The sequence below is a fragment of the Penaeus monodon genome, chromosome 16 (assembly GCF_015228065.2).
Source record: "Penaeus monodon isolate SGIC_2016 chromosome 16, NSTDA_Pmon_1, whole genome shotgun sequence".
NCBI classification, from domain to species: domain Eukaryota; kingdom Metazoa; phylum Arthropoda; class Malacostraca; order Decapoda; family Penaeidae; genus Penaeus; species Penaeus monodon.
Genome location: NC_051401.1, coordinates 16729909 through 16756408, shown reverse-complemented (window position 1 = coordinate 16756408; position 26500 = coordinate 16729909). Strand labels below are relative to the sequence as shown.

General features: G+C 30.9%; 1 protein-coding gene and 1 long non-coding RNA gene across 2 annotated transcripts; both read right to left on the bottom strand.

Annotated features, from left to right (window-relative positions):
- Window positions 1-348: 348 nt before the first annotated feature.
- Window positions 349-4049, bottom strand: LOC119582576 (trithorax group protein osa-like). Its single transcript, XM_037930940.1, has 2 exons — window positions 3845-4049; window positions 349-1602 (listed from the first exon to the last, which is right to left on the bottom strand). The coding sequence occupies exon 2, from the start codon at window positions 1542-1544 to the stop codon at window positions 465-467; it is 1080 nt and encodes a 359-aa protein (XP_037786868.1). The 5' UTR covers window positions 1545-1602; window positions 3845-4049; the 3' UTR covers window positions 349-464.
- Window positions 4050-4064: 15 nt separating this feature from the next.
- Window positions 4065-25554, bottom strand: LOC119582577. Its single transcript, XR_005229648.1, has 3 exons — window positions 25528-25554; window positions 23019-23048; window positions 4065-4152 (listed from the first exon to the last, which is right to left on the bottom strand). It is a non-coding gene; the product is annotated as an uncharacterized LOC119582577 (long non-coding RNA).
- Window positions 25555-26500: the final 946 nt, after the last annotated feature.

Here is a 26500-nt window from a genome sequence, read left to right as displayed (position 1 = left end):
AGTCAAAAATTAAACAATTTTGAGTCTTAAGGGCAAAAAAAACAAGCTACTGGCATTAACCACAGCCACAGCAATTGTCCATGAATGCCCAGCTGCACTACACTAACTTTTATAATGTCTTATTTCAAGTCATGGCTCCTAAAAGAAAACCATTGTGACTAGCATAGGTGCACACTTGGCAAGAATTGCCCAGTTCTCTTTTGAAGAGGTCAGTACCTGGTCATTAAAATTTTTTGTTAATTTCTTTTTCAGGTTGCTCTGACCTCCTTTTTATCTCATTTTGGACAGTTTTAGCTTGGCACAATGGTCACACGTCACCACCTTCACACTTATCAATGTTCTTTCAGTTTAATTATGTCCTGCTGCTGCTCTAACGTTTTGGTCAGACAAGTTCACACATACATACAGACAAACATGAAAAACACACTCAAATTCTTAGGCATCTGCAACAGGCTGTTAGTACTTCACACACTGATTTCATAATTCATATCATATGCCGATCGTCGGTCAAGATCTTGTGGTGTTGTCAGACGGTGGTCTGGCTTGGGAGTGTGTGTTGGGCTGAGCGTACCCCCATGAGACCTCTGGCTATGTATCACTGCATGGTGACCTTCATGTGGAGGTCCATGAGGACCTTGATGATGGGGAGGACCTCGTGATGACATCTCTATACTATCCATCATATCTAAGGACCTCACAAAAGAAACTGGTCTCTTCTGACCAGGACTTGGCCGACCACTTTCTGTTGGTGTAGGAGGAGTAACAAGGCCTCCTGCATAATTCTTTCGTCTGATCTGCGGTGACTGTGGCCCAACATAACTTGGTCCTGAGTTGCGTCGCCCAACCATCTGTTGCTGGGGTGGATATCCCTGGTGGCCTTGGTGGCTCATGTGCTGATTGTATGATGGCTGATGAGTTGAGGGGTAATGGCCACCATGTGGACCTGCCATTTGACTATGGTGTATTGGTGGATAGTAATGAGGTGCAGGACATGTTTGAGTTGGACTTGTTGGGTTTGATCTATACTCTTGAGAGCCACAAGTCTGGTAGACAACATTTGGGTTACTGGGTCCACCTTGACAATACTGAGGAGGTGACTGATCCCTCCAAGTGTACTGACCATGTTGTGGTGAACCAGCTAATTCTTGAATGTTATCAAACATTGTAGTGGTACGAGGATACTGTCCACCTGCTTCTGGTGGCTGCCGTATTAGTTCTGATTCTGACATGTACCGACGTTGTGGTGAACCATTTTGGTGTGAACTATGAGGTGGTTCATATGAGTACTGTGGGTAGTATTGTGGTGGAACTCTGCCTCCTTCATTGCCAATCCCAATGAAATCAGGACGTCGAGGTTGTGTAGGAGTACTGGGATTCGATCGACGGAGAGGAGATGACATTGCCAGAGGTGTTGGAACCCCTCCTAACTGTTTCATGCGATGATGTAATGTTGGAGAACCTGGAACACCCTGGTAGACCTGCTGGCCACTAGGACTAGATGGTCCTGTGCGTGGACCCCCAGGGACTGGTGGAGATGTCTGCATTGGGCGGTCTGGAGATAGAGGGTCTGGAGTCGTGGATCGTGACCGCCCGTCCAAGCCTCTGTTAAATAAAACAGGATCATTTACATACCAACTCAAAATGTAAGGCTACACGCAAGGTAATTTCAATGAACCTCAGATAACAAACCATACTTTATTCTACAAACCGCCCTGACCAGCAGACACAAAATCTCAAACTGCATTGTTTGTGCATACCACTGTGTATATCTGTGTGGATGTGCATGTATCTGCAGGCTTATGGGAGCATGCATGTCTATGGTGTGTGTGTGTGTGTGTGTGTGTGTGTGTGTGTGTGTGTGTGTGTGTGTGTGTGTTGGTGTGTGGTGTGTATGTGTGTGTGTGTGTGTGTGTTGTGTGTGTGTGTGTGTGTGGTGTAGGTAGGTGTGTGTGTGTGTAGGTGGTGTGTGTTGTGTGGTAGGTAGGTTGTGTGTGTGGTGTGTGTGTGGTGTGTGTGGTGTGTGTGTGTGGTGGTGTGTGTGTGTAGGTAGGGTGTGTGTGTGTAGGTAGGTGTGTGTGTGTTAGTGTAGGTGGTGTTTTGGTGTGTGGTGTGGTGTGGTGTGTGTGTGTAGGTTAGGTGGTGTGTGTGTGGTAGGTGTGGTGTGTGTGGTAGTGTGTGGTGTGTGGTAGGTGTGGGGTGTGTAGAGGTGTGTGTGTAGGTGTTGTGTAGTGTGTGTGTGTGTGTCGGTGTAGTGTGTGGTGTGGTGTGTGTGTAGTGTGTGGTGTGTGTGTGTGGTGGTGTTTTTGTGTGTGTGGTAGGTGGGTTGTGTGTGTGGTGTGTGGTGTGTGTGTAGTGTGGGTGGTGTGTGTGTGGTGTGTAGGTGTGTGTGTGGGTGTGTTAGGTGTGTGTGTAGGGTTGTGGTGGGGTGTGGTGTGTGGGGTGTGTGTGTGTGTGTGTGTGAGTGTAGGTGTGTGGTGTGGTGTGTATTGGGGTGTGGTGTGTGTGTGTGTGTAGGTGTGTTGTGTGTGTGTGTGTGTGTGTGTGTGTGTGTGTGTGTGTGTGTGTGGTGTGTGTGTGTGTGTGTAGTGTGTGTGTGTGTGTGTAGTGTGTGTGTGGTAGGGGTGTGTGTAGTGTGTGTGTGGTGTATGTATGTGTGTGTGTGTTGTGTTGTGTTGTGTGTGTGTGTGTGTGTGGTGTGGTGTGTGTTGTAGGTGTTGTGTGTGGGTGTGTAGTGTTGTGTGTGTGTGTGTGTGTGTGTGTGTGTGTGTGTGTGTGTGTGTGTGTAAGTGTGTGTGTGTGTGTGTGTGTGTGTGTGTGTGTGTGTGTGCGCGCACGCATGCATATCTGTGTGTGTCTAGATTACATCTGCATAGCAATGAAACTTGGCTTGAGATATTATGAAGAAATACTTGCAAACCTTCAGAATGGGTACCTTCTGAGTATCAGCAGTCTAAGAAGCCTCCATGCAAAGCAATAGACCTTTAATATATTCTGGAACACTCATGCTATAGCTACAATGCAATTCAAAGCAGTTAACTCACTGAGAATGCTTCAAATTTACATTCCAATATGCTAATTTCAATGAGGTTATTAGCCCCAGAATATTATAACCCGCCACTGTAAGTCAGGTATTAATTTTCCTAATTCTAAAAATTTGTTCAGCTTTCGAAGTTAAATCGTAAATCCAACGGGCATGGCATATACGTATATGCCATGCTCACTATAAGTTTACTTTAATAATTGTTTTCACACATAGATGGCTACACTTGTACAAAGTCACGAATGAGTGAATTACGAGTAATGCCTGTCTCGCCTGTTGACCTTTTCCTTGATTTTTGAAAATATTTTATGTGATCTTATGATGATGATGATGATAAAAAATCCTGCAAATTCAAGGAAAGGTGAAATCAGGTCACATCACAAGGTCTAATAATTGACTCCTTTGTGGCTAAGCTCTAGCAGAGCCATCTATGTGCAGAGAAATTTCACCAAAAAAATTTAAATGAGCGCAGCATTTTCCCCACAGCCTTGAGTTAAGTTTCCAAAAAGAAAAAGCTTTGTTCATAAAAATCTCAAACTAATGTACTAAAAAGAAAAAAACATTTGTAAGCACATTTAATATCACTATTCAACTTTAAAATTTGGACTATTTTTAGATAGTTTTTTATTCTCCTTTATGTAAAACTATTCTAAACTTGTAAAAATTACAAATCAACAAATGAATAGAATTAGATCTTTATTTAATTTAATTCTTTAGAACTTCATGATCCTTTTCACGAAGCTCAATACCTTCCTCCTCAGAAGTTGAACCAACCTACTAAGCAAAATTTCAGGCAGTTCTTACCGTGGCCTTGAGGAGTTTGGTGATCGCGGGGGCCTTGTGACCTGCTGATTAGCATTTGCCTTACGAGGGGAGTCCACGTACGCGTGGTGGTGGTGGTGGTGATGGTACGACGGGTGGTGATGTGTGGGCGGTGCATCTGGCTGGAAGAAGTTAGTCTTCGAGGGATGCCTGGGCAAGGGTGGTGTGGGTTTTGCAATCCTGACTCTGACTCATTCCAGGAGGGGCTGGCTGTTGTCATCACACTCTCCTGCCCCACCCGTGCTCACTGTGACCGAAGATGATGCTCCGGCCCCTCCCCCCTCCACCAGCTACAGGCAGGGAGATAATACTCAGTTACAACTAAGCTGATACAACAATCATGTACAGGTGCAAAAATGGTATCAACAACTTCAATACATATCAAATATTTGCAAATCAAGGGCAGCAAAAATACAGTAAATTAAGAGATACATCAAGCAGCCAGACACAACCATTAGACAAAGCCTAATATGACTTTGTGAGAGTATCCTCTGGAAGCAAAGTTGGAGTAACGACACTGTACACTCAATAGTGCTGGGACAAAAGAGCAAAAGATGCAATATCTACTTTGTACAATGCCTCTAAAGCAGATAATGTTTACTATATTGCAATTATATTCTCAGGCTTGCAAGAAAAGCAGTGCTTCATAGAACTTCAGGTAAGAATAAGTATGAGTACTATATTTTCACAAATGCACATGTAGGTAAATATCATAATCCGAACCAAACCTTCCTACTTTTTTTTTCTATGAACATACTTTTCAGTTGTCAAAACAAAATACTGTATATTGGACCAATTGAGATGTACAAAATATGACCTTGGAAAAAAAAAAAATAATATAAATATATATATATATATATATATATATATATATATATATATATATATATATATATATATTATATATAAATAAATATTATACATATATATAAAATAAAATATTATACATTATATATATATATTATATATATATATATTATATATATATATATATATATATATATATATATATAATATATACATACTAATCATAATTTCAGAAATCATAACATGTGGTTATTAGTGACAATTGAAATAAGTGAATAATAAGCAAAAGTATTTAAAAAATCCCCATTTCAATAAAACAAATATGTACAGTATTGACAGCCACAGCCAAGGGGTAGAAGAGGAACAGAAACAGAAATAGAAAAATAGTGGGAACAAAGAATAGGATCAAGATTAGAAACAAGAATAAGACAAGACGCAGGGAAAGAAAAGAATGAGCAAGTGGATGAAAAGTGACCAAAAGGAACGGAGGAGGAGCTGGTCTTGTCTTCTATGTTTGTTCGTTGTGTGGAGTGTGGGAGGAGGAGCTGGAGGAAGACTGCTATCAATGTCTTTAATATGCTCAGTAAAAATTCAACATGATAATAACAAAATCAATATTACTGTTATATAAGCAAATATATACATAAATATTAAATAAAGAAATAAGTGACAACAAAATAATAGTAACAGTAATTATGCAAATAATAGTAAAAATAGTAATAACAAAAATAACAAAAGCAAAAACAATAACCATACTAATAACAGAAATAATAACGAAAACAATAATAAGGTAATGAAGGAGAAGGATGAGAAAAAGAAGAGTTGGGTATAGAAAAAAAATAAAAAGGTCACCAAGGGAAGGGAACTGCAAAGTGCAAGCAGTCCAAGCACAGAAAGTGCATACCACGTAACAGGATGCAGTTCGGCACTCCTTTCCACGGAAAAGGAACCACGTAGCTCTAACTATGGTTGCAGTAACCAAGAAGGCCATGATAGCAATCTCAACTCCTGCTCCCCCCTCCCCTCCCTGCTCAACACAGGGATGGCAGTATCTGACGGTAACAGGCCATCCAAATGTAAGGTTCAGCTGTCACCACTGAGCCAGAAAGAGAAAAAGAAAGAAGAGGAAAAAGAAAGACAGGATGATGTGGTGGAAAAGAAAGTGGGAGATAAAAAGACTAACTAGATTAAAGAAAGGAGAGGGGAGAAGAAAATAAAAGGTATCAGTACTTTGGCTGGCAATTCATTCCACACACTATCAATATTTTTCAGTAGTATAAAGGAACCATCAGTTTTTTTACTGACACAGGAAATACTTGAAATCTCAAATTTGACTCTTTTCTAATTTGTTTTTCTTCAAAATTCAAAAACAACATGTAACACAACAAAATTATAATCAGAGAGCTTACAAAAATACCAAAATTCATACAAACATTTTAATGGCTAGTATGAAAATATTTCTCATATAAAAGCATTCACAACTAAGTATTCACCACTAATCAATAATTTGACCACAGAATTAAATACATCAAACAAAACAAAACAAAAGTACTTTCATTGATTTGCTTTACTGGTTGGAGTCACTAAAAAAAGATTCATACAATCATGTGTAAAGGTCCTCTTAAATTTTGAATCTACTCATCTCTTCAAACTATCAAAGGGAACAAATTCTAATTCAACTTTATCAAAGATGTAATTTGGAGGTGGGGCAGGAACCTAAATCCAACATTTGATGGTGGTTTAACCCATGGCATGAGTCTAGGTCTCGGGATTTAACGGTAAAGTAGTTATAGTTGTGGCTACAAGAAGGACCGTGCTGGATTGGGGGGCAGGGGCTTGGTAGTGGACGCAGCATCTGAGGGCCAGCGATATCATCACACACTTTATTTCACCAAGAGGACAGGATTAAGATTTCACTTACTGTGGCTAATATTAACACACTTACCATCAATACATCTATAAAAAAAAAAAATTAAAAATTGATATCCATCTTCCCTTACTACATACTTAGTTCTTACCTCTTGCAAAGCACACAAAAGCCTTTGGAAAATGCTCTTTGCATAATATTTACACTTAACTTTAAGAACTAAAGCATTAACATTTTAACCCCTTGGATCCAGTGCTTTGCACAAAATCAAGGCATTGGCCTTACTTGAATGGCCACTCTGACATATGCATGACTAGTAGCCAGCACACAGAACACTCATGTGCAGTGACAAGACTCCTTGCTTCCTCAGTGCAGAGTTATTCTCTCTCTTTCTGCATAAAAGTTTTTTGTTTTTGGCTATTTTTCAATGTCTACATTTGTCATTTGAGATGCTGTATCAAGATGGTAAAAGACAGTTTCCCTGCATAGGCTCCACATCATCTCTCTTGACAGTATAATTCAGTGCACTGAGAATAACAATTTGTAACAATGTGTTTCCCCCAACCCCAGTAATGACAGCAGGTTCCCATCAGCCAAATTTTTCCAAGACTGCATTTTCACATCACCTACCCAACAACCAATTTTCTGACACAATGGTCAATTCATCCAGATCCAAGGGGTTAATAGTCTATGTCAAAATACATATACAAACAATATATAAGAAATAAATATATGAACTGTGTAAATACATACATACATATATTAATGTGTGGATGTATGTATGCATGTATGTATGTATGTACATATAATATATATATATTGTGTATATATATATATAATATATATATTATATATATATATATATATATATATATATATATATATATATATATATATATAAGTGTACATATGTATATATGTATGTGGTGTGTGTGTGTGTGTGTGTGTGTGTGTGTGTGTGTGTGTGTGTGTGTGTGTGTGTGTGTGTGTGTGTGTGTGTATGTGCTATGTATGTTGTATGTATGTATGTATGATAGTATGTATGTATGATAGTATGTATGTATGTATGTATGTATGTATTATGTAGTATGCATGCATGCATGCATGCATGTTGTGTTGTGTGTGTGTGTGTGTGTGTGTTGTGTGTGTGTGTGTGTGTGTGTGTGTGTTTTGATTATATAGTTATATATATGTTTATTTATATATAATATATATATTTATGTGTGTGTGTATATATATGTGTAGTGTTTACACACACTACAACACACAACAACACACATACACACACACACACACACAACACAACACACACACACACACACACACAAACACAATGTATGTGTGTATGTTGTATGTGTATGAAAAGGGGGTTTTCTTTTGTTTGTGGGTTGTGTGTGTGGTTTTTTACATTTTGTGTGTGAACACACATACCACTAATAACACACAACACATATAATAGTTTTATGTATATATATTATAATATATATATATTATATTATTTTATATATATAATATTATGTGTGATGTATGTTTTATGTATTATATATATATGTATATATATATATTTTATATATATAATATATATATATTATATATTATATATATAATATATATATATATATATACATATATTATATATAATATACATACAATGTACATACATGTCATTACACATGTACATAATTATATAAATATATTAAATTTGTATATACATATATGTGGTATGTATGTGTGTGTTGTGTGTTATTATATATATATATATATATATTATATATATATATATATATATATATATTATTATATATATATAATTTATCATTTAGATTATATATGCATTTTTACATATGTATATGTATATGGACACACACACACGCATGCACACACGCACGCACGCCACATACCCAAAAAAGATATATGTATATTACCCCGAAATTTCCAATGTCCTATCTTTCTCTCACATATTTTGAGATCATAAAACCATGTATCATCATTACATATAAGCATTAGTAAAAAAAGTAAATAAAATTAAAGTTATATGATATATCACTAAATGGGCTGCAAAACCAAAATCTGTATTGATAATTATATCAACCTGATGGCATGTGCATACATGTCATCCCACTGTGCACAATGAGTTAATTCATTATTGTTTTTACACATAGATGGTTCCACAGGTACAAAGTCACCAATGAGCCAATCATAAGTACTACCTGTCCCACCTGTTTACCCTTCTCCATGATTTTTGAAAAGGAAAAATAAAATCAGGTGAGGTCTCAAGGTCTAATAACTGACTCCTTCGTGGCTAAGCACTTGCAAAGCCATCTATATGCAGAGGCATTTCACAAAATAATACTACAGTGAACACAACATTTTCCCAGAGACTTTGGGTTAATAGTGCTAGACCTATTATTCCTAAAAATGCCTGTCCTGTTACTAAACGCCTGTAGTATGCCTGTCTAATATATCTAAGTATTGGCTCAGTACTTCTAAGCATCTCCATGATAATCTTGTATTATATATATATATATATATATATGATATCATTATATATATATATATATATATATATATATATATATATACATATATATATATACATATACATATATTATATGCATATATATATACATATACATATATTATATGCATATATATATACATATACATATATATACATATATATACATATACATATATATATATATACAATACATATTATATATATACATTATTATATATATATATGGTGTGTGTGTATAATATATAAATATATATATATATATATAAAAATATATATATATATATATATATATATATATATATACATACATACATACTAATACATAAATCCATACACACACACACATATAATTTAAAATGTATAATAAATAAATTAAAATAATATATATATAGTATAATTTTATATATATAATATATATATATTTATATATATCTAAAAAAAATATTTTTATTATATATATCTATATTATAGTATATATAATATATATATATAATATAATATATATATAATATTTTTTAAAAATAATTATAAAATAATTTTTACATATATTATATATATATAAAATATATAATAATATAACTTATATATATATATATTTTATATATATAAATATATATATTATATATATTAAAATTATATTATATATATATATATATATATATTTTATAAAAATATATAATATATTAAAAATTTTTAAATATATATATAAATAATATAATAATTAAAATATTAATATAAATATATATATAATTTTCCCCCTAAATAATATAATTTAAATATATATACATATAAATTATAAAATTTAAAAATATAACATATTATACAATAAAATATAAATATATATAATTTTAATATATATAATATAAAAAAAAAAAAAAATTTATAATATTAATATATATAAATAATACAAAAATTATCAATAAAATAATACTATAAATAAAAAAATATATTAAAATATATAAAATAATTTATATATTTTAAAATTTTATTATATTTTATATTATATATATATATTATTATATTATATATTAAAATTTTATATAATATTAATTATATTAAAATTTATATTTAAAAAATATTTTTATTATATTAAATATTATTATTTTATTATATTTTTATTTTATTTTTTTTATTTTAAAATATTTTATGTTTTTTATTTTTTAATTTATTTTAAAATTTATTATATATATTTTTTATATAAATTTTTTTTATTTTAAAATTATTATATTTATTTTTTAAATTTTTTTTTTAATTTTATTATATTTTAAAAATTTTTTATTTTTTAAATTTTTTAAAATTTTATAAAAATTTTTAAATTTATATATATAATTTTATTTAATTATATATAAAATTAAAAATTTTTATTTAATATAATATTTTTAATAATTTTAAATTAAAAATTTTAATTAAATTTTTTTAAATCTTTTTTTATTATAAAAATAATTAATTAAATTTTTAATTAAAATATAAATATTAAAAATATATATTAAATAATATATTTATTAAAAAATATATATAAATTTAAAAATATATAAAATTATAAAAATTTAAAATATTAAATAAAAAAAATATTAAAAAAAATTTTAAAAAAATAATAAATATTATTAAAAATAAATAAAATATATTTATATATGATAAATTTAAATTATAATTTTAATATATATTAAATATATAAATATATATCAAATATATAAAAAAATAATATAAATATAAAATATAAAAATTAATAAAATATATATATAATTATAATATATAATCTAAATAAGAAATATATATAATCTATATATAAATATTAATAAAATATAAAAAAAAGAAAAATATTAAAATTAAAATATTTTAAAATTAAAAATTAATATTTTTTTATAAATTAAATTAAAAATAAATATAATATAAATTTTATCTTAAATTTTTAAAAATTAATTTTTATATTAATAATAAATATTATATATAAATATAATAAAAAACCAAAAATAATTTTATTATAATATAATTAAAAAAAATAAAAAAAAAAAAAAAATAATAAATTAAAAATATAAGATTTAAATTAATAATTAATTAAATAAAAAAAAATATAAAATTATAATATAAATAAAATAATTATTTAAATCTTAAAAATAATTAATCCTTTTTTCTTTTTTTTTTTTTTCATATTAAAAATAAAGTGTTAAACATTAATCACACTTCAGCGGCAGAAAATATATTTTGCCGATATTGTAACAAAAAATACTATGATTCCATAATACACAATGGCAATGTACAGCATGCCCTCAGTGCAGATAGTCCGCCATCAGGCATGTACGTAATCCACCCGTCGAATTGTAATAAAAAAATATATTATAGATCCTCTGTAGCACAAGATCAGATGGGTATAGTAATAAAAAACTTAAAAAATCTTTTTTGGAAGTGTTTCCGCATATATATGATAACCAAAATTCATGGAACCAAAAAATTACAGATAACTACAAGTGTGAAAGCTTTACTCAATATAATAAAATTTTTGCAGAGGCTCACAAACTTGGCAGTATGTTTATCTATTCAAATTTGAATTTCCAAATATACTTAAACATGACCAGATTCATGCCAATTAGCAATACAAGTGTAAAAATTTGAAGCACGGGAAACATTTACCTACCGAGCTCTCTATACTTTGCAATATAAACAATTTAAAATAAAAAGTTAAATACAATTAAACCTACATTTAAAGGGCTTATCTTCAATACTCAGTCATGACTAAAGAAGTGTACCCACATAATTAATTGCCTTAATGAATCAATCTTACCATCTGGCATTTGGCAATTCATCATTATGTGATTAAATTAATCCAGTATGAGCATGTTAACTTGCTATGTGTTTTACTATCCACCTTCCTTTTTGTTCCAACAAAACTGCTTATTTGGCTTATTAAACATTGTGCTATCCTATTGGCAATAAGTAAACCTGGTCAAATAATGGTTAATTTTTTTCCAAATTATTTTTTTGCTGGAAAGATTATGCTAATAAATAATGCACTGTCTGGCAATATCTCTACACACTCACTCATATACCATATTCCCAAGTAGACCCTTCCCTCCCTTAGCTAATCATACAGTAGTTTTTCCTTTTTTATATTAAGTGCAACTATATAAAGCAAAAATATAATACCTTCCCAATATTAATTATCAAAAACCATGTGATATTAAATACCTGTATGTAAATTTATTCACATTACAAATTTTAATTATAAATTGGCCTGTGGGACATTTATGACCATATTATACATTTATTTCCAAGGTATAATTTTGACAACCCTGACTGAATTAATAATAAAATTATTGTATGGCATATATTTCCTGCTAACCTTCTATGACAGTATCAAAATTTCAGTTTTATACTCCAAATATTCTGTCATTTCTCTTTTGGCTGGTGTCCTAGCTTACCCAGCGTATGATCGGTTTGTTAGGAACTATAGACTTGCCAAATAAGTTAACTAATCATTCTTTTTTTATTGCTCGTCCAATATATAATATAATAATATAATATTTACTCAATTAAAAAATTATACTATCTATTATATTATATATGACAAATTATAAAATATAAAATATAAAATATAAATATAAAAAATATTATAATATATATATATATATATATAATATATAATAATATAATAAATAATATAATATATAATATAAATATATATATAAAATATTATAAATATATTATATATAAAAAAAAATAAAAATATAAAGATATAAAAAAATATATATATATAAATATATAATATAAAAATATATAATATATATATAAATATATATATATAAATAAATATATTATAAAAACTAAAAATATAAAAAAATATAAATATATAAAATATAAAAAATAATATATAAAAAAATATATATAATAATAAATTATAAAATATAAATATATATATTTTATATATATAAATATATATCTTTATAAATATATATATTATATTTTATATAAAAATAATAAATATAAAAATATAAAAAATATATATTAAATATATATTTTAATAAATTTAATTTTATATAATATATATATATATAAAAAATATATATAAATATATATTTTTTATAAAAATTTTTATATAAAATATATAAATTTTAAAATATTTTAAAATAAATATATATTTTAAAAAATAAATATATATAATAAAATAAAATATAATATTATATATATATTATATTTTTAAATATTTTATATTAAATAAAAATATATAAAATTATAAATATAAAATATATAATATAAATATATAAAAAAAAAATAAAAAAATATATATAAAATATATATTAAAAAAAAATTTTTTAATATATTAAATATATATATATATTTTTAAAAAATTATATTAAAATATTATATAAATTTTTATTATATATTAAATAATATATAAATATATATTTAATTATAATATAAATTTATATATTTAAAATTTAATTTTTTATTTTAAAAAAATATATAATATATTTTTAATTTTTTATATAATTTTTTATATAATTTTTAAATTTTTAAAATATTTATAAATATTATATAAAAAAAAAAATTTTATAAAAAATATTATTTATATTTTATAAAATAATTTTATATTTATATTTATTATAAAAATAAATATTAAAATAATAAATTTATTATAAAATAATATATATATATTATATATTATATAAAATATATAAAAAATTATAAATATATAAATAAATATTATATATATATAAATTTTTTATATATAAATATATATTTAAAAATAAATATATATATTATAAATTTATATTTTAATATATATATTTTAATATAATAAAAATATATATATATATAAATATTTTAAATTTTATATATATATAAATTATAAAAATATTTTTATATAAATATATTATATAAAAATAAATAAAAAAAAATAAAATATATATAAAATAATATAAATTTAAAAATATTATAAATATATTATATAATATATAATTATATATATTATAAATATATTTTTAAATTTTAAATTTTTTATTTTTATAATTTTTTTTTTTTTTTTTTTTTTTTTTAAATTTTTTTTTTTTTTTTTTTTCATTTTATAAATTAATTTTAGAAAATTATATTTCTTTAATTTATAATTTTATATAAAAATATATTAAATTATATTTTATAATAAAATTTAAATTAATATTTAAAATATATTTAAAAAAATTATAAATTTTTAAAAAAATTTTTTTATTTATAAATTAAAAATAAAAAAATACAAAATTAAAAATTTATATAAAAATTTAAAAATAAAAAATTAAAAAAATAAAAAATTAAAATTTTTAAAATTATATTATTTTTTTAATTTTTTTTTTTTTTTTTTTTTTTTTTAAAATTTTTTTTTTTTTAAAAAAAAAAATTATTAAAAATTTTTTTTTATTATTATTATAAAAATTAAAAATTTTTTTTTTTTTTTTTTTTTTTTTTTTTTTTTTTTTAAAAAAAAAAAAAATTTATAAAAAATAAAAAATTCTAAATTTTTTTTTGTGTGTGTGTTGTGTGTGTGTGTGTGTGTGTGTGTGTGTGTGTGTGGCATAATGCATATAAAAGTTACATTGATTTATGAATTTATCCATCTATCCCTCCCTTTACCTCTTTTCTACCTAGCAGTATAAATAGCTATATAGAGAGAGCATATACTTTTCACAACATTTGACTTTTCTTATAAGGCTCAAAGACCAAAATTTTAAAAGTGTAAGGTCACTTGTTCCAGATTATATCCTTTTGCTGAAGAATTATTATAAACCCTGGTTTTAGACAGAACTCTTCTTGTTCTGACTGTCTATACAAATGCCAAACAGTACAAACAAATATGAAGATTAACCAAGACCTTTATATAAAAAATATGTAGATGATGAAAATTTGGATGACGATGTCAATGATGATGACAGCTAGCAATGACAATATTTATGCAACTGTAAATATTGTCAATATTACCAACAATAATAACATAAAACTTCTGAAACTAGCAGTACAACTAATCATGACAAAAATACTGCATATGGTATCAAGGTGAACCCTCCCGATAGCCAGAATCTGCAGAGGAATCTCCACCACTATAGTGGCACTCCTATACTTGTAAAAACTGTAAGCCTTCAGATAAAGAAAACTTTACTTAAATTCTGTCAATCACACTTGTTTATTGAGACAAAGATCAGGTTGAAAAGAGAGAAATCAATTTTATTAAAAACATCAACAATACTTATAACAAACAATATCGACCATACTAATAATATTGATACTGATGACAATGCCAAAGAAAATCTGAAAAATTAAAATCAATATGTTCATAACGACAGTTGTATTAGTATGTAAAAGAGAGATTGCCTGTACTTATTCTATAACACGTAATGATATTAAAAAACATCATCAACATAATCCTTGCCTACCATCAATAGTAACCATTAATGTCATCAAATCCTTTTCTGTACTTGTAATTAAAACCTAGTGTCTGAATCCAAAGGTCTTAACCTGAGATCAAAGAAGTGCTTTTTAGTGCTTTCGAGACAAATGAAAGAGAGGATTTTAACTATTCATTTGCTATAAGCTCCCCCCCAAAGCCCTGGTAAAACATGACAAAAATAATAACTATCATATAGTATAATCACTGTAAATTAATTCAAAAGTTACTCAACCATTATCATAATCATAATAAAAGTAATAATAATAGTAATAGTAGTAGTAATAATAATAATAATAATAATAATAATAATAATAATAATAATAATAATAATAATAACAATAATAATATAATAATAACAATAATAATAATAATAGTAATAATAATAATAATAATAATAATAATAATAATAGCAACAACATGACAATATTAATAATAGATTTCAACAGGTATAATAACTTAAATTAAACTCAAAAGTTATCCAAATATCATCATAATCATAATAACAAAATAAATGTGATCTGGTAAAAGTCCTGTAAAACCATACAAAAGTATCACACTAGCACTTTCTCTGTCAATTTTTGTGTTTCTGCATGAATTTTCCACATGCAAATGGCCTGACCCTAATCACATAGAGTACCATTGCAGCGAAAGTAGAAAACAGATAAAACAAACATGGCGCCATCAGATTGAGGTCCTGGTAATCACACGAGCATTCTCATACATATCACGTTATTTTAAAGAAATATAGTTATGTAAAGGAGATTACTATGTCATATACAGAAATACTCTAGAACATTAGCATATTTTCACATGAACTTTTATTTCAATCATTAACCCTTTCCCGACAGGTAGTACTCATAGTGGCCCAGGCCTCGCAGCCGGGGGCTTACATCGTCGCCCTAGCATGCGCGACCGCTCATGCCAAATACCAGCATCCCATGCCGTTTCTTCGTAATACTACAAAGATATGTTGTATTTTCAGTTTTCATTATTTTTTCAAGTCTCTACTTGCCAAACTTCCTGATAAATCGAGACTGAAAGGTATTTTCGTTATATAAACTCCATACTTTATCATTATTCAGTCTATAGTCTGAATAAAATAAACAGTGTGTGGCATCATGGAGTTGAAATCGTCGGTTTGTTGCATTTTTTTTTCTTTTTTTTTGCATATTAAAAATGAGAAAGTGTTAAAAACGACTTAATCACACTTTCAGCGGCAGAAAAATAATATTTTGCCGAGATTGTAACAAAAAATAACTCATGGCATGTCCATACATACACCATGGCATGTACAGACATGCCCCCGGCAGATAGTCCCGCCATGCCATGGCATGTACGTACATGCCACCCGTCGGGAATGGGTTAATAAAAAAAACTAGTATTATAGATCCTCTGTAGCACAAGATCAAGATGGGTATAGTCAGACAAAAACGATTGCTACCATCTTCTTTTGGGAAGTGTTCCGCACATATGATGCATGCGGAAACCCAAAAATTCATGCGGAAACCCAAAAATTGACAGATAAACTACAAGTGTGAAAGGCCTTTACTCAAATATAGAGATAACTGTTTTTGCAGAGGCTCAGCAAAACTTGGCAGCTATGTTTATCTCATTTGCAATTAGAATTCTCGGCACCATACTAAACCATGGACCCAGATTCATGCCCAATTAGCAATACAAGTGAAAAATTTGAAGCACGGGAAACATTTACCTACCGAGCTCTCTATGCCTTTGGCTGCAGTATAAACAATTCTTAAGGAAATAAAGTTAAATACAGACTTAAAGCCTACATTAGAGGGGCTGTATCTCTCAATGACTGCAGTCATGACTAAAGAAGTGTACCCACATTAATTAGATTAGCCTTAATGGCAAGTGGCATGAATACTTACCATCTGGCATTTGGGCACAGTTCATCATTATGTGATTAAACATTATCCAGTATGAGCATGTTAACTTGCTATGTGTTTTACTATCCACCTTCCTTTTTGTTCCAACACAAAACTGCTTATTTGGCTTATTAAACATTGTGCTAATCCTATTGGCCACAATCAAGTACAACCTGGTCAAAAAATGGTGTGATGTTTTTTCCAAATTATTTTTTTGCTGTGAAAGAGATGAATGCTAATAAATCAGGCACTGTCTGGCAAGCTCTCTCCTGACACACTCACCTCATAACCATATTCCCCAAGTAGACCCTTCCCTCCCTTAGCTAATCATACAGTCAAGGTTCTTTCCTCTTTGCTATTGTGAAGTGCAACTACTATCACAAGAGCCAACAAAGATACATACCCGGCTTCCCAAGATTACATTATCAAAAACCATGTGATATTACATACCTGTATGTAAAGTTTATTTCACTTATCACATTTTAGATGTGCATGCAAATATGGCCTGTGGGACATTTATGACCATCCTGATGTCCACATTTTATTCCAAGGGATGAATTTTGACAACCCTGACTCAGAGGATGTCAAATAATAAATCTGGTACTGTATGGCATATATTTTCCTGCTAATCCCTTCTATGACAGTATCAGAAATCTCTCAGTTTTACTGACTCCAATGACTTCTGTCAATTGTCCTGCCTTTTGGGCTGGGTGTCCTAGCCTTACCCAGCGTGATGAGTCGGTTTGTTAGGACGACTATAGACGTGGCCCGGCAGATACAGGTTAACTAATCATTCTTTCTTTTCCTCATTGCTCGTCCCACATACTATAATATTACCTATCACCTAGTCATTTGGTATTGTACTGTCATTGAAGAAAACTCTTTCAGCTTTGACACTCTACTGGTCTATTATACTTGATATATGACAATAAAATATACATTTTCCAGTGTGTATGATCAAGCACTTGAAATACCAAAGATAAAATTTTGCCTTGGTGAAACATGAAAAATCAGGCATCATTTATATTTGGGGGAGTGACTGAGAAGCTGTAGGGTTTGCAGTTCAAAAGGGTAAAAGTGACACATCTTCATTATAAATAAAATCATTCTATGCTAGTTCGGCAATAGTGTGCTGTGTCACTACTTCCTAGTTTCACTCAGTGTACAATACAAATTCAAATGGACCTGCTCCAACAAACCATACCCATTTTTTTTAAAATCTTAAAGAGGTTGGACTGAATGGCCTAGACAAAGCTGCCAAGTTAATCTGACTTTTCCATGCAACAGCATCTGATCTTGTTGCAGTCTCTACATTAGAAACACTATGTTGAACAGTAGAATTCCCACTTTAATGTAATAACTAAAGAACATTCATCGGCAACAGAAAGGAAAAAAATGTGAAGTAAAAACATTTTCTATCTGCTATGCCTATGCATACATATGCACCATAACAATAAACTCAAAATCATCTTACCTTAACCATCAATATGCTATGAATCTATCGTGTAAACTTTGCTGATGTGAAAATTATATAGCAGTAACACTTTCTTGCACAGAATATAACATCACCTAATCACTCATGCCTCAGCTGAAGGACATATGAAAAATCCTTAAAATGACAAAAAATAATTAAAAAGGGGAGGCAAGTCCATTCCTCAGCCCTTCACCTAACTGCAATTAATCATACATACACTTGCCTTCTACATTCCAATGGCAGCCTTTCTTTTCCCTGCACCTGGATAAACAGTAACAACCACCTACAGTTCATGCAGAAATGAGATATTAAATATGACTTACTTGCTAATTTTCCTCCTCCCATGCCAAGTACTTGTGAGACTCAATCAATTAGGCAACAAAAGATCTATTATAGCTCCATGTGTGACAGTGCAAAAGCACATATTTTAAGAAAATGCCCAAAACTTGTATTCATGGCTTTCAGTGACATTCAGAAAGCTGAATAGCATTACATAAAAACTGCATTTCAAAGTACCATGAAATCATTTAACAGACTGGCCAATCTATGCTGTAAAATAGATAATAACCAATGCATATGCTATTGTATTCTAGCAAAATGTTTCCATCTAGCATTAAAAGACAACTAAAAAAAACTGGCTCTGATTGTTTTTGCTAAAACTACAAGTTGGAAAATATAAAATGTCTAAATAAAAATATGACATGGCCATTTACTTAAATCACACCTAATGTTTTCCTCCTAAATAGGAAGACTGTGAATGTTGCATTTTTAGATGTTGAAGTACAATAATCTGTTTTCATCATATCAAATAATAATAAAATCATTACACATTATACTTACATCTCATATACTTGCTCTGAAGAAATAAAAGGAAATCACTCTTGGCAGTGCAATAAATTCAAGAAATGCAAACACAAAAACCCAACACCATATAATCCAGGCATGCATATTAGTCTACAACAGCAACCAATCTATGCCATCTATCCTAAAGTGCAACAATATACTGAAAATAAAACATCAAAATTAACCACATACAAAGCACATATTGTTACAAAGACAGTAACTATTGGTGAAGAATATGAGAACAAACAAGTTCATTCCTCAAAAAAACTGTAGGAATCATAAATCCTCCCTCCACTACTATAGTCAGGAAAAAAATCAAATTCATCTAATTGTGGAGAAAAGTGATTAAAAATAAAGAATATTCTGTTTCAAGACCAAAAAATGACAAAGCTTCAACATCTTTAAAAAGTACATTGTAACAAAAACATTACTAAGCTTTAAAGAGAACAAAATGTTGAAACAGTAAAATTCTAGTGGCAAGATTAAAAATATTGGAAAGGGGGCAGAGTCAACCGAGACAAATGAATAGACCGACTTCTTACAAATCATCGTTAAGTCTGTGTGTCTGTCTGTTTGACAGAGTGAGCAAATAAGTAAATAAGTAAATTAGAAAATAAGAGAGAATAAGAGAGAATAAGAGAGAAGAGAGAGAGAGAGAGAGAGAGAGAGAGAGAGAGAGAGAGAGAGAGAGAGAGAGAGAGAGAGAGAGAGAGAGAGAAAAGAGAGAGAGGTGTGTGTGTGTGTGTGTGTGTGTGTTGTGTGTGTGTGGTGTGGGTGTGTGTGTGTGTGTGTGTGTGTGTGCGGTGGGGTGCGTGGGGCGTGTGCGTGTGTGTGGGCGTGTGTGTGTTGTGAGGGTGGGGAGTGAGAAAAGAGTGAATGGGAGTGAGTGAGGGAGTGAATGAGATAGTATGTGGTGTTCAGTGAGTGAGTGGGTAAATGAATGAGGTTGAGTGTGAGTGTGTGTGAGTGTGATGAGGGGTGTGGTGTGAGACTGTGGAGGGAGTGGGGGGTGTGAGAATGAGTGAATGGGAGGGAGTGTGGGAGTGAGAATGAGTGAATGGGAGTGAGTGAATGAGAGAGTATGTGTGTGTTTCAGTGAGTGAGGTGGAGTGTGTGAGTGTGTGAGTGAGGAGTGAGTGAGTGTTTGTGTGAATGCATAACCTGAGAGAGAGAGAGAGAGGGGAGAGAGCAGGAGAGAGAGAGAGAGGAGAGAAGGGGAGGGGGAGAGAGAGAGAGAGAGAAGAGAGAGAGGAGAGAGGAGAGAGAGAGAAAGAGAGAGAGAAAGAGAGGCGAAAAGAAGAGAGGGGAGAGAAGAGAGAGAGAAAGAGAAGAGAGAGAGAGAGAGAAAGAGAGAGACGAGGAGCGAGGAGAGAGGAGAGAGATGGTTGTGTGTGTGTGTGTGTGTGTGTGTGTGTGTGGTGTGTGTAGTGTGTGTGTGTGTGTGGTGTGAGTTGTGTGGGGGTGTGTGTGTGAGTGAAGACCGTGTGTGGTAGAGTAGACCGTGGATGAGTGTGGGAGTGAGAATGAGTGAATGGGAGTGAGTGAGTGAGTGAATGGAGAGTATGTGTGTGTTTCAGTGAGTGAATGAGTGAGTGGGTAAGTGAGTGTGAGTGTGAGTGTGAGTGTGAGTGAGTGTGTGTGTGAGTGAGTGTGAGTGTGAGTGTGTGTGTGTGTGTGTGAGTGTGAGTGAGTGTGTGTTTGTAATTGTATATACTCATAATCAAGTTCAGTACTAATTTTCCTTTTCTGACTGCATCATTACTGTTACTCACAAAAAAAAATATTTGAAGGAATATTTACATGTGCAACAAGTGGAGCATAAAGAATTAAAAGTAATCATGTCTGTTTTTCGGAGGATACAAGAAATGTCCAATGCATGTATAATATGCAGTTTGTGTTAAACTAAAAAAAAAAAAGCATGGAGAGAATCCCTGTTTAATGAACATAAACCTTGATTTTAAATAAGGTCTAGCCATCGTTACATAAATCTGAAGTCAAATGAAAAACCTTTATACTTATCCACTGAAAGGAATATTATTGCATGTTAAGCATTAGTAGTTTATTGGAAAACCAAAACTCTTTTACAGCTAACACTTTCCATTTCAAATTATACACTGTGTAATACACTGAGAGACATAACATTGGTTTACAACAGTCAGAAATGAAAATCCACAGCCCATGAGAAGGATTTGTGAAAGGAACAGTAAGAGTTATAGGGTTGGTAATAGCCAGGTAGGGAGCGCAGTGTGAAACTCACCTGTGCAACAGCCATACTGGCCTGGATGGAGCACTGGGGTGGAGCACTAACGAGGGAAGGAAGGCTATACGGTGGTTTGCAGCCACCTGCTGCGGGGATCATGGGGAGGCACAGCCACCATCTGCAACATCAGGCAAACAACCGAGCCTTTACACCACTGACTATCTCTATGTCATCATTCCCCCTGGCCAGTTGGGTCCTCATTTTATTTTGAAATTACAGATTTTTTATGTTGTATTGAGATGGAACTACTTTCAAACTTTTGGATACTGTGATTAAGTTACTCTTTGAAAGAGATATTTCATCTTCAGTTCTAACAATATTCCATTAAAAGCATAATACACATCATCAATGACATAAGTCCTAAATTATACTGCTGAGAAAGAGGACATTTAACTGACTTATTCAGAGATGAAAGTGGTACTTATTCATCATGGTCCCAGCCAATTCCATTACTGAAGCGCTCCCACATTACCTCTACCTTACATTGTTCACCAAATATAAGCTTAGTATCAAGGAGAATGTTACCTTGGCTACTTTTTTCAGGTGAAGCTAGACCAATTACCATAAGGCTGTAAAAATTCACCTAATTCTGCTTTTCTTTCTAAGAAAAAATTACCAATCTATGATCTCAATTAACAGTATATCCGTATGCTTATATCCAACTACCCCAGAAATTGAAATCGCTAGCAGGGCAAGAAAGTCTGAGGCACCTTACATAACATTTTTTCCAAAAATGTCCCTGTGTACCTCCACATGAAATAAGCTATTCTAATCAGGAACCTGCACAGTCTCCAAATGTATTTACTCTATATAAGAGTCTCCAATCTAGGAAGTACCATATGAGGCCTGGCCCATGGGGAGTTAGGATGGGGCTGGTGTAACCAAAGAAATAGAGTGGCAACAATAGGGGCAAGAGATCCAGGCAAGGGGAGGGATGGTAAGGAGAGTCAGTGGGGTTAAGACAATTTACTCATGCATTTAGCAGTGCACCAAATTACTAGCAACTACAGCTTCTTTACTGTACATGCAGGGATTGGACGCACCATGCGACCCATCATGCACATTAGACATATCATGCACAGTACTTACGTTATCCTGAGCAATCAAGCCTGCCGTGTCCTGTGGGACAAAAACCGGTTTTATGGTCATGCAAACCTACCCAAAGCCTGACCATAATCTACCTCAGCCCTGAATGTTACAAATAATATTTTTTTTAAAAGGTGTCAGTGATTTATCGATGTCTATAAGATCTATTAACAGCAAACTTAATATTCTTTAATAAAACATACCCTATAGTCCTTGACAACAAGGAATGTTTGAATTGGCATTTATTTCCAGTTGGATATGTAAACAACACTTACAACTGGAGATTTCAAAATTTTCATGAAAGCAAGGTTTCAGCTCAAATGCTATTCCAACCTAAAAGAGACAGTGCTATATTTGATCATAGTTCTTTATCACTTCAATCCTATACCTCAACCTCTGCAGCCAGTTCTCCTAAGTTGTCAAGTAATGGTAAACCTAATTGAAAGATTGTCTCTTGGGGATGTCATTGTGTGCTCCAAAAACTGAAAAGCTCTTTTGCAACACATATGAAGAGACTTTTGCTCCTTCTGAGAAAATCCGACAACCAATGGTCCCACTCCATGCTCTTACCCACCTTTCCAAAGTTGTATTAGTTATTTGTTACAAAGAAACTCATATATAATTAGTTACACATTAGCATAAAACAATGCCATATTTGAGCACATCACTTGAATATTAACCATACTCACAGCTCATAACATTAAAGTTTGAGTCCCTCCACGTTTAAATTTAAAGTGATGTCTATGCGTATGTATCAGTGTGAGTGAGTGGGAGTCAGTGAAAGAGATAGACTGAGTAGAGGTTTTGTGTGTGTGGTGTGTGTGTGGTTGTGTGTGTGTGTGTGTGTGTGTGTGTGTGTGTGTGTGTGTGTGTGTGTGTGTGTGTGTGTGTGAGTGAGTGAGTGAGTGAGTGAGTGAGTGAGTGAGTGAGTGAGTGAGTGAGTGAGAGTGAGTGAGTGAGTGAGTGAGTGAGTGTGTGTGTGAGTGAGTGAAAGAGAGAATATGTAAGTATATATACAGCATTTGTGTATGCAGAAGTGAGAATATGTAAAAGTATTTATGTTCAGTCAATAATCGTGTTTATTTGCCTCTTATTAAGGTTTACTAAATCTTTAATAAAAAATGAAGCAAAATACAGTCTAAAATCTTCCATAATTAAAACATTTAATTTATTTCAATGCATTACAACCCATGAAATGTACAACTTAATATTGGGCAGTTTAGTTAATCTTTTCTGGGTTGTATAACGTACACTTTCATTTACTATTTTGTTTCTTTATTAATAGTCACTTAGTATTTCATTTTTGATAACACACAATGTTTACATTTTTTAATATATGTATATGATATCCATTTATTTTTAAAATATCATACATCTGAAAAAAAAACATGATCCTTAGTAAACTTACAGAACACACCTGAAAGAAAACATTTGTTTATTGTACCAATGCCAAACAAATATTTATACAAATGGTACAATATCAAATTCACCATTAAAAAGTTAAATTATTCTTACAACTCTTTGAAATGCTAAAATCATCTAAAGGCACACAAAAATTCCACCACCAGCAAGTAAAACAACCCTAATTTCTATAGCAACTTTGTACATAACAATTCACATTTCTCTCAAATAACTGATATGTTCATACATCTCCCTTGTGATCTTACAAGGCAATCTGAAACACTGTACTATAAAGCATGGTCCTGTATCCAAATGTGACAAATGCAATTTCATCTTAATTAAACAAGTACCAAAATTGATGAGCAGGTTCATACATACATTCCCACGCACAATTGCAAAAAAAATACCCAAACACCTATACAAGGTATATGCATACACATCTACATGAATAGTAAACACAGAAGTATCTGACTTACAATTCGTACATCCGCATATCTACTCATATTAATTTTTTGTGCATAGAAATACACATACAAGTACAACACCATCAGCAATATTGAGACAAAAATCAAACTATAATCTTGACAAGGCCATTGCAAGAAAGACTGTAGCTCACTTAGCTTTATGACACTCTACTACATATTTCATTTCCTTCATTCTCTCATTCTCTCTCACTTGCACACACAATCACTAACTGAAACAGTCTCTCATTCCCACTGATGGCCACTCTCATTCTCATTTTCTCTCTTCACCCCCCCCCCCTCCACAAACCCACATATATCTGCATTCTCTCTTTAAATAGTAATTCAAAAGGAGTGCACAATCAGACTCCACAAATTTATCATATTTTCTAGAATAACTAATGGCTAGTGCTCCATGATATTTGCATTATTTTTTTGGTGAAGTTAACTAATAAGTGACTAAAAAGTTTATAAATAACTATGTGCAATGAAACAGTGTTTTCATTTTGCCATGTATCACAAAGAACTCATCTACTGTGCTCTGTAGAAAGATGGTTACCATTAAGTTCATAAATAAAACATAAACATTTTTTTTCTCTTAATGATTTAAGCAATGCACTGTATTTTTGTTCTTATAAATGAATACTCACTTGACTGTAGGCTGTAGAATTAGGTGCCTGACACCATTGTCCATATATACTCGTACTTGACTTTGACTTGTTATTGTTGACACTGGTGCTGGAGGACTCAAAGATGGTGTGAACCTATATCTCCCTATATATTTTGCTGGTCGTTTGATACTGCAATAAACAAGTTTTATATCATCATTCCTATAAAAACTTAACTTGGATAAAAATTAAAACAAAAACAAAAGACAGACATATAAAATTAATGCTACAAGAGTATGTGATCTTTGCTTTCAAGCATATGAACAAAATCCTGCGAATTTACCTTGGATACTGGGGGCCACACAATATATAGCAACAGTTTCGACAGCACCCCCGCGAAAAAGGGTTGTAGCCCCCTCTGAACTTGCCCGTGACTTGCTCATTGGTTGTCCTACCACGACTAACCAACACCATGTGGAAGCCCGTCAGGCCAAGAATGGGTATGAACAGTACTGCTATTACTCCCATTACCACCATGCTGTAAGAATATAATGAGTGTTATTGTAGGGCACCATAACAGAATTTCCTTCACATGCATTGGTGATCAAAAAAAAAAAAAAAAAAAAAAAAAAAAAAAAGGTCATCATCTTGTTATGCAGAATTTTCACATCAAAGAAAAGAAATTTTAATTCCCTATAATAAAAAAATATATATATAATCAGAAACATTTTCATCTCTGATGAAAACCAATGGCACTGAAAAACAATTTTCTGAAATTAAGACTACCATTCCTTATGCTGCATTAAAAGACATTCCGTTATACACAGTGTATGATAAATGTTCATTACCTAATGTTACTTTAAGAACACAGGAAGAAAAGACAGTGAACTTAGCAAAGATTTCCTTACAATATATAATCAACAAATGAAGAATCAGTCTTAAATGCACATTGATAAAATCACATAGCAGAGCAGAGCCAAATATCATAACACACATTGTATCAAATACAAATGTG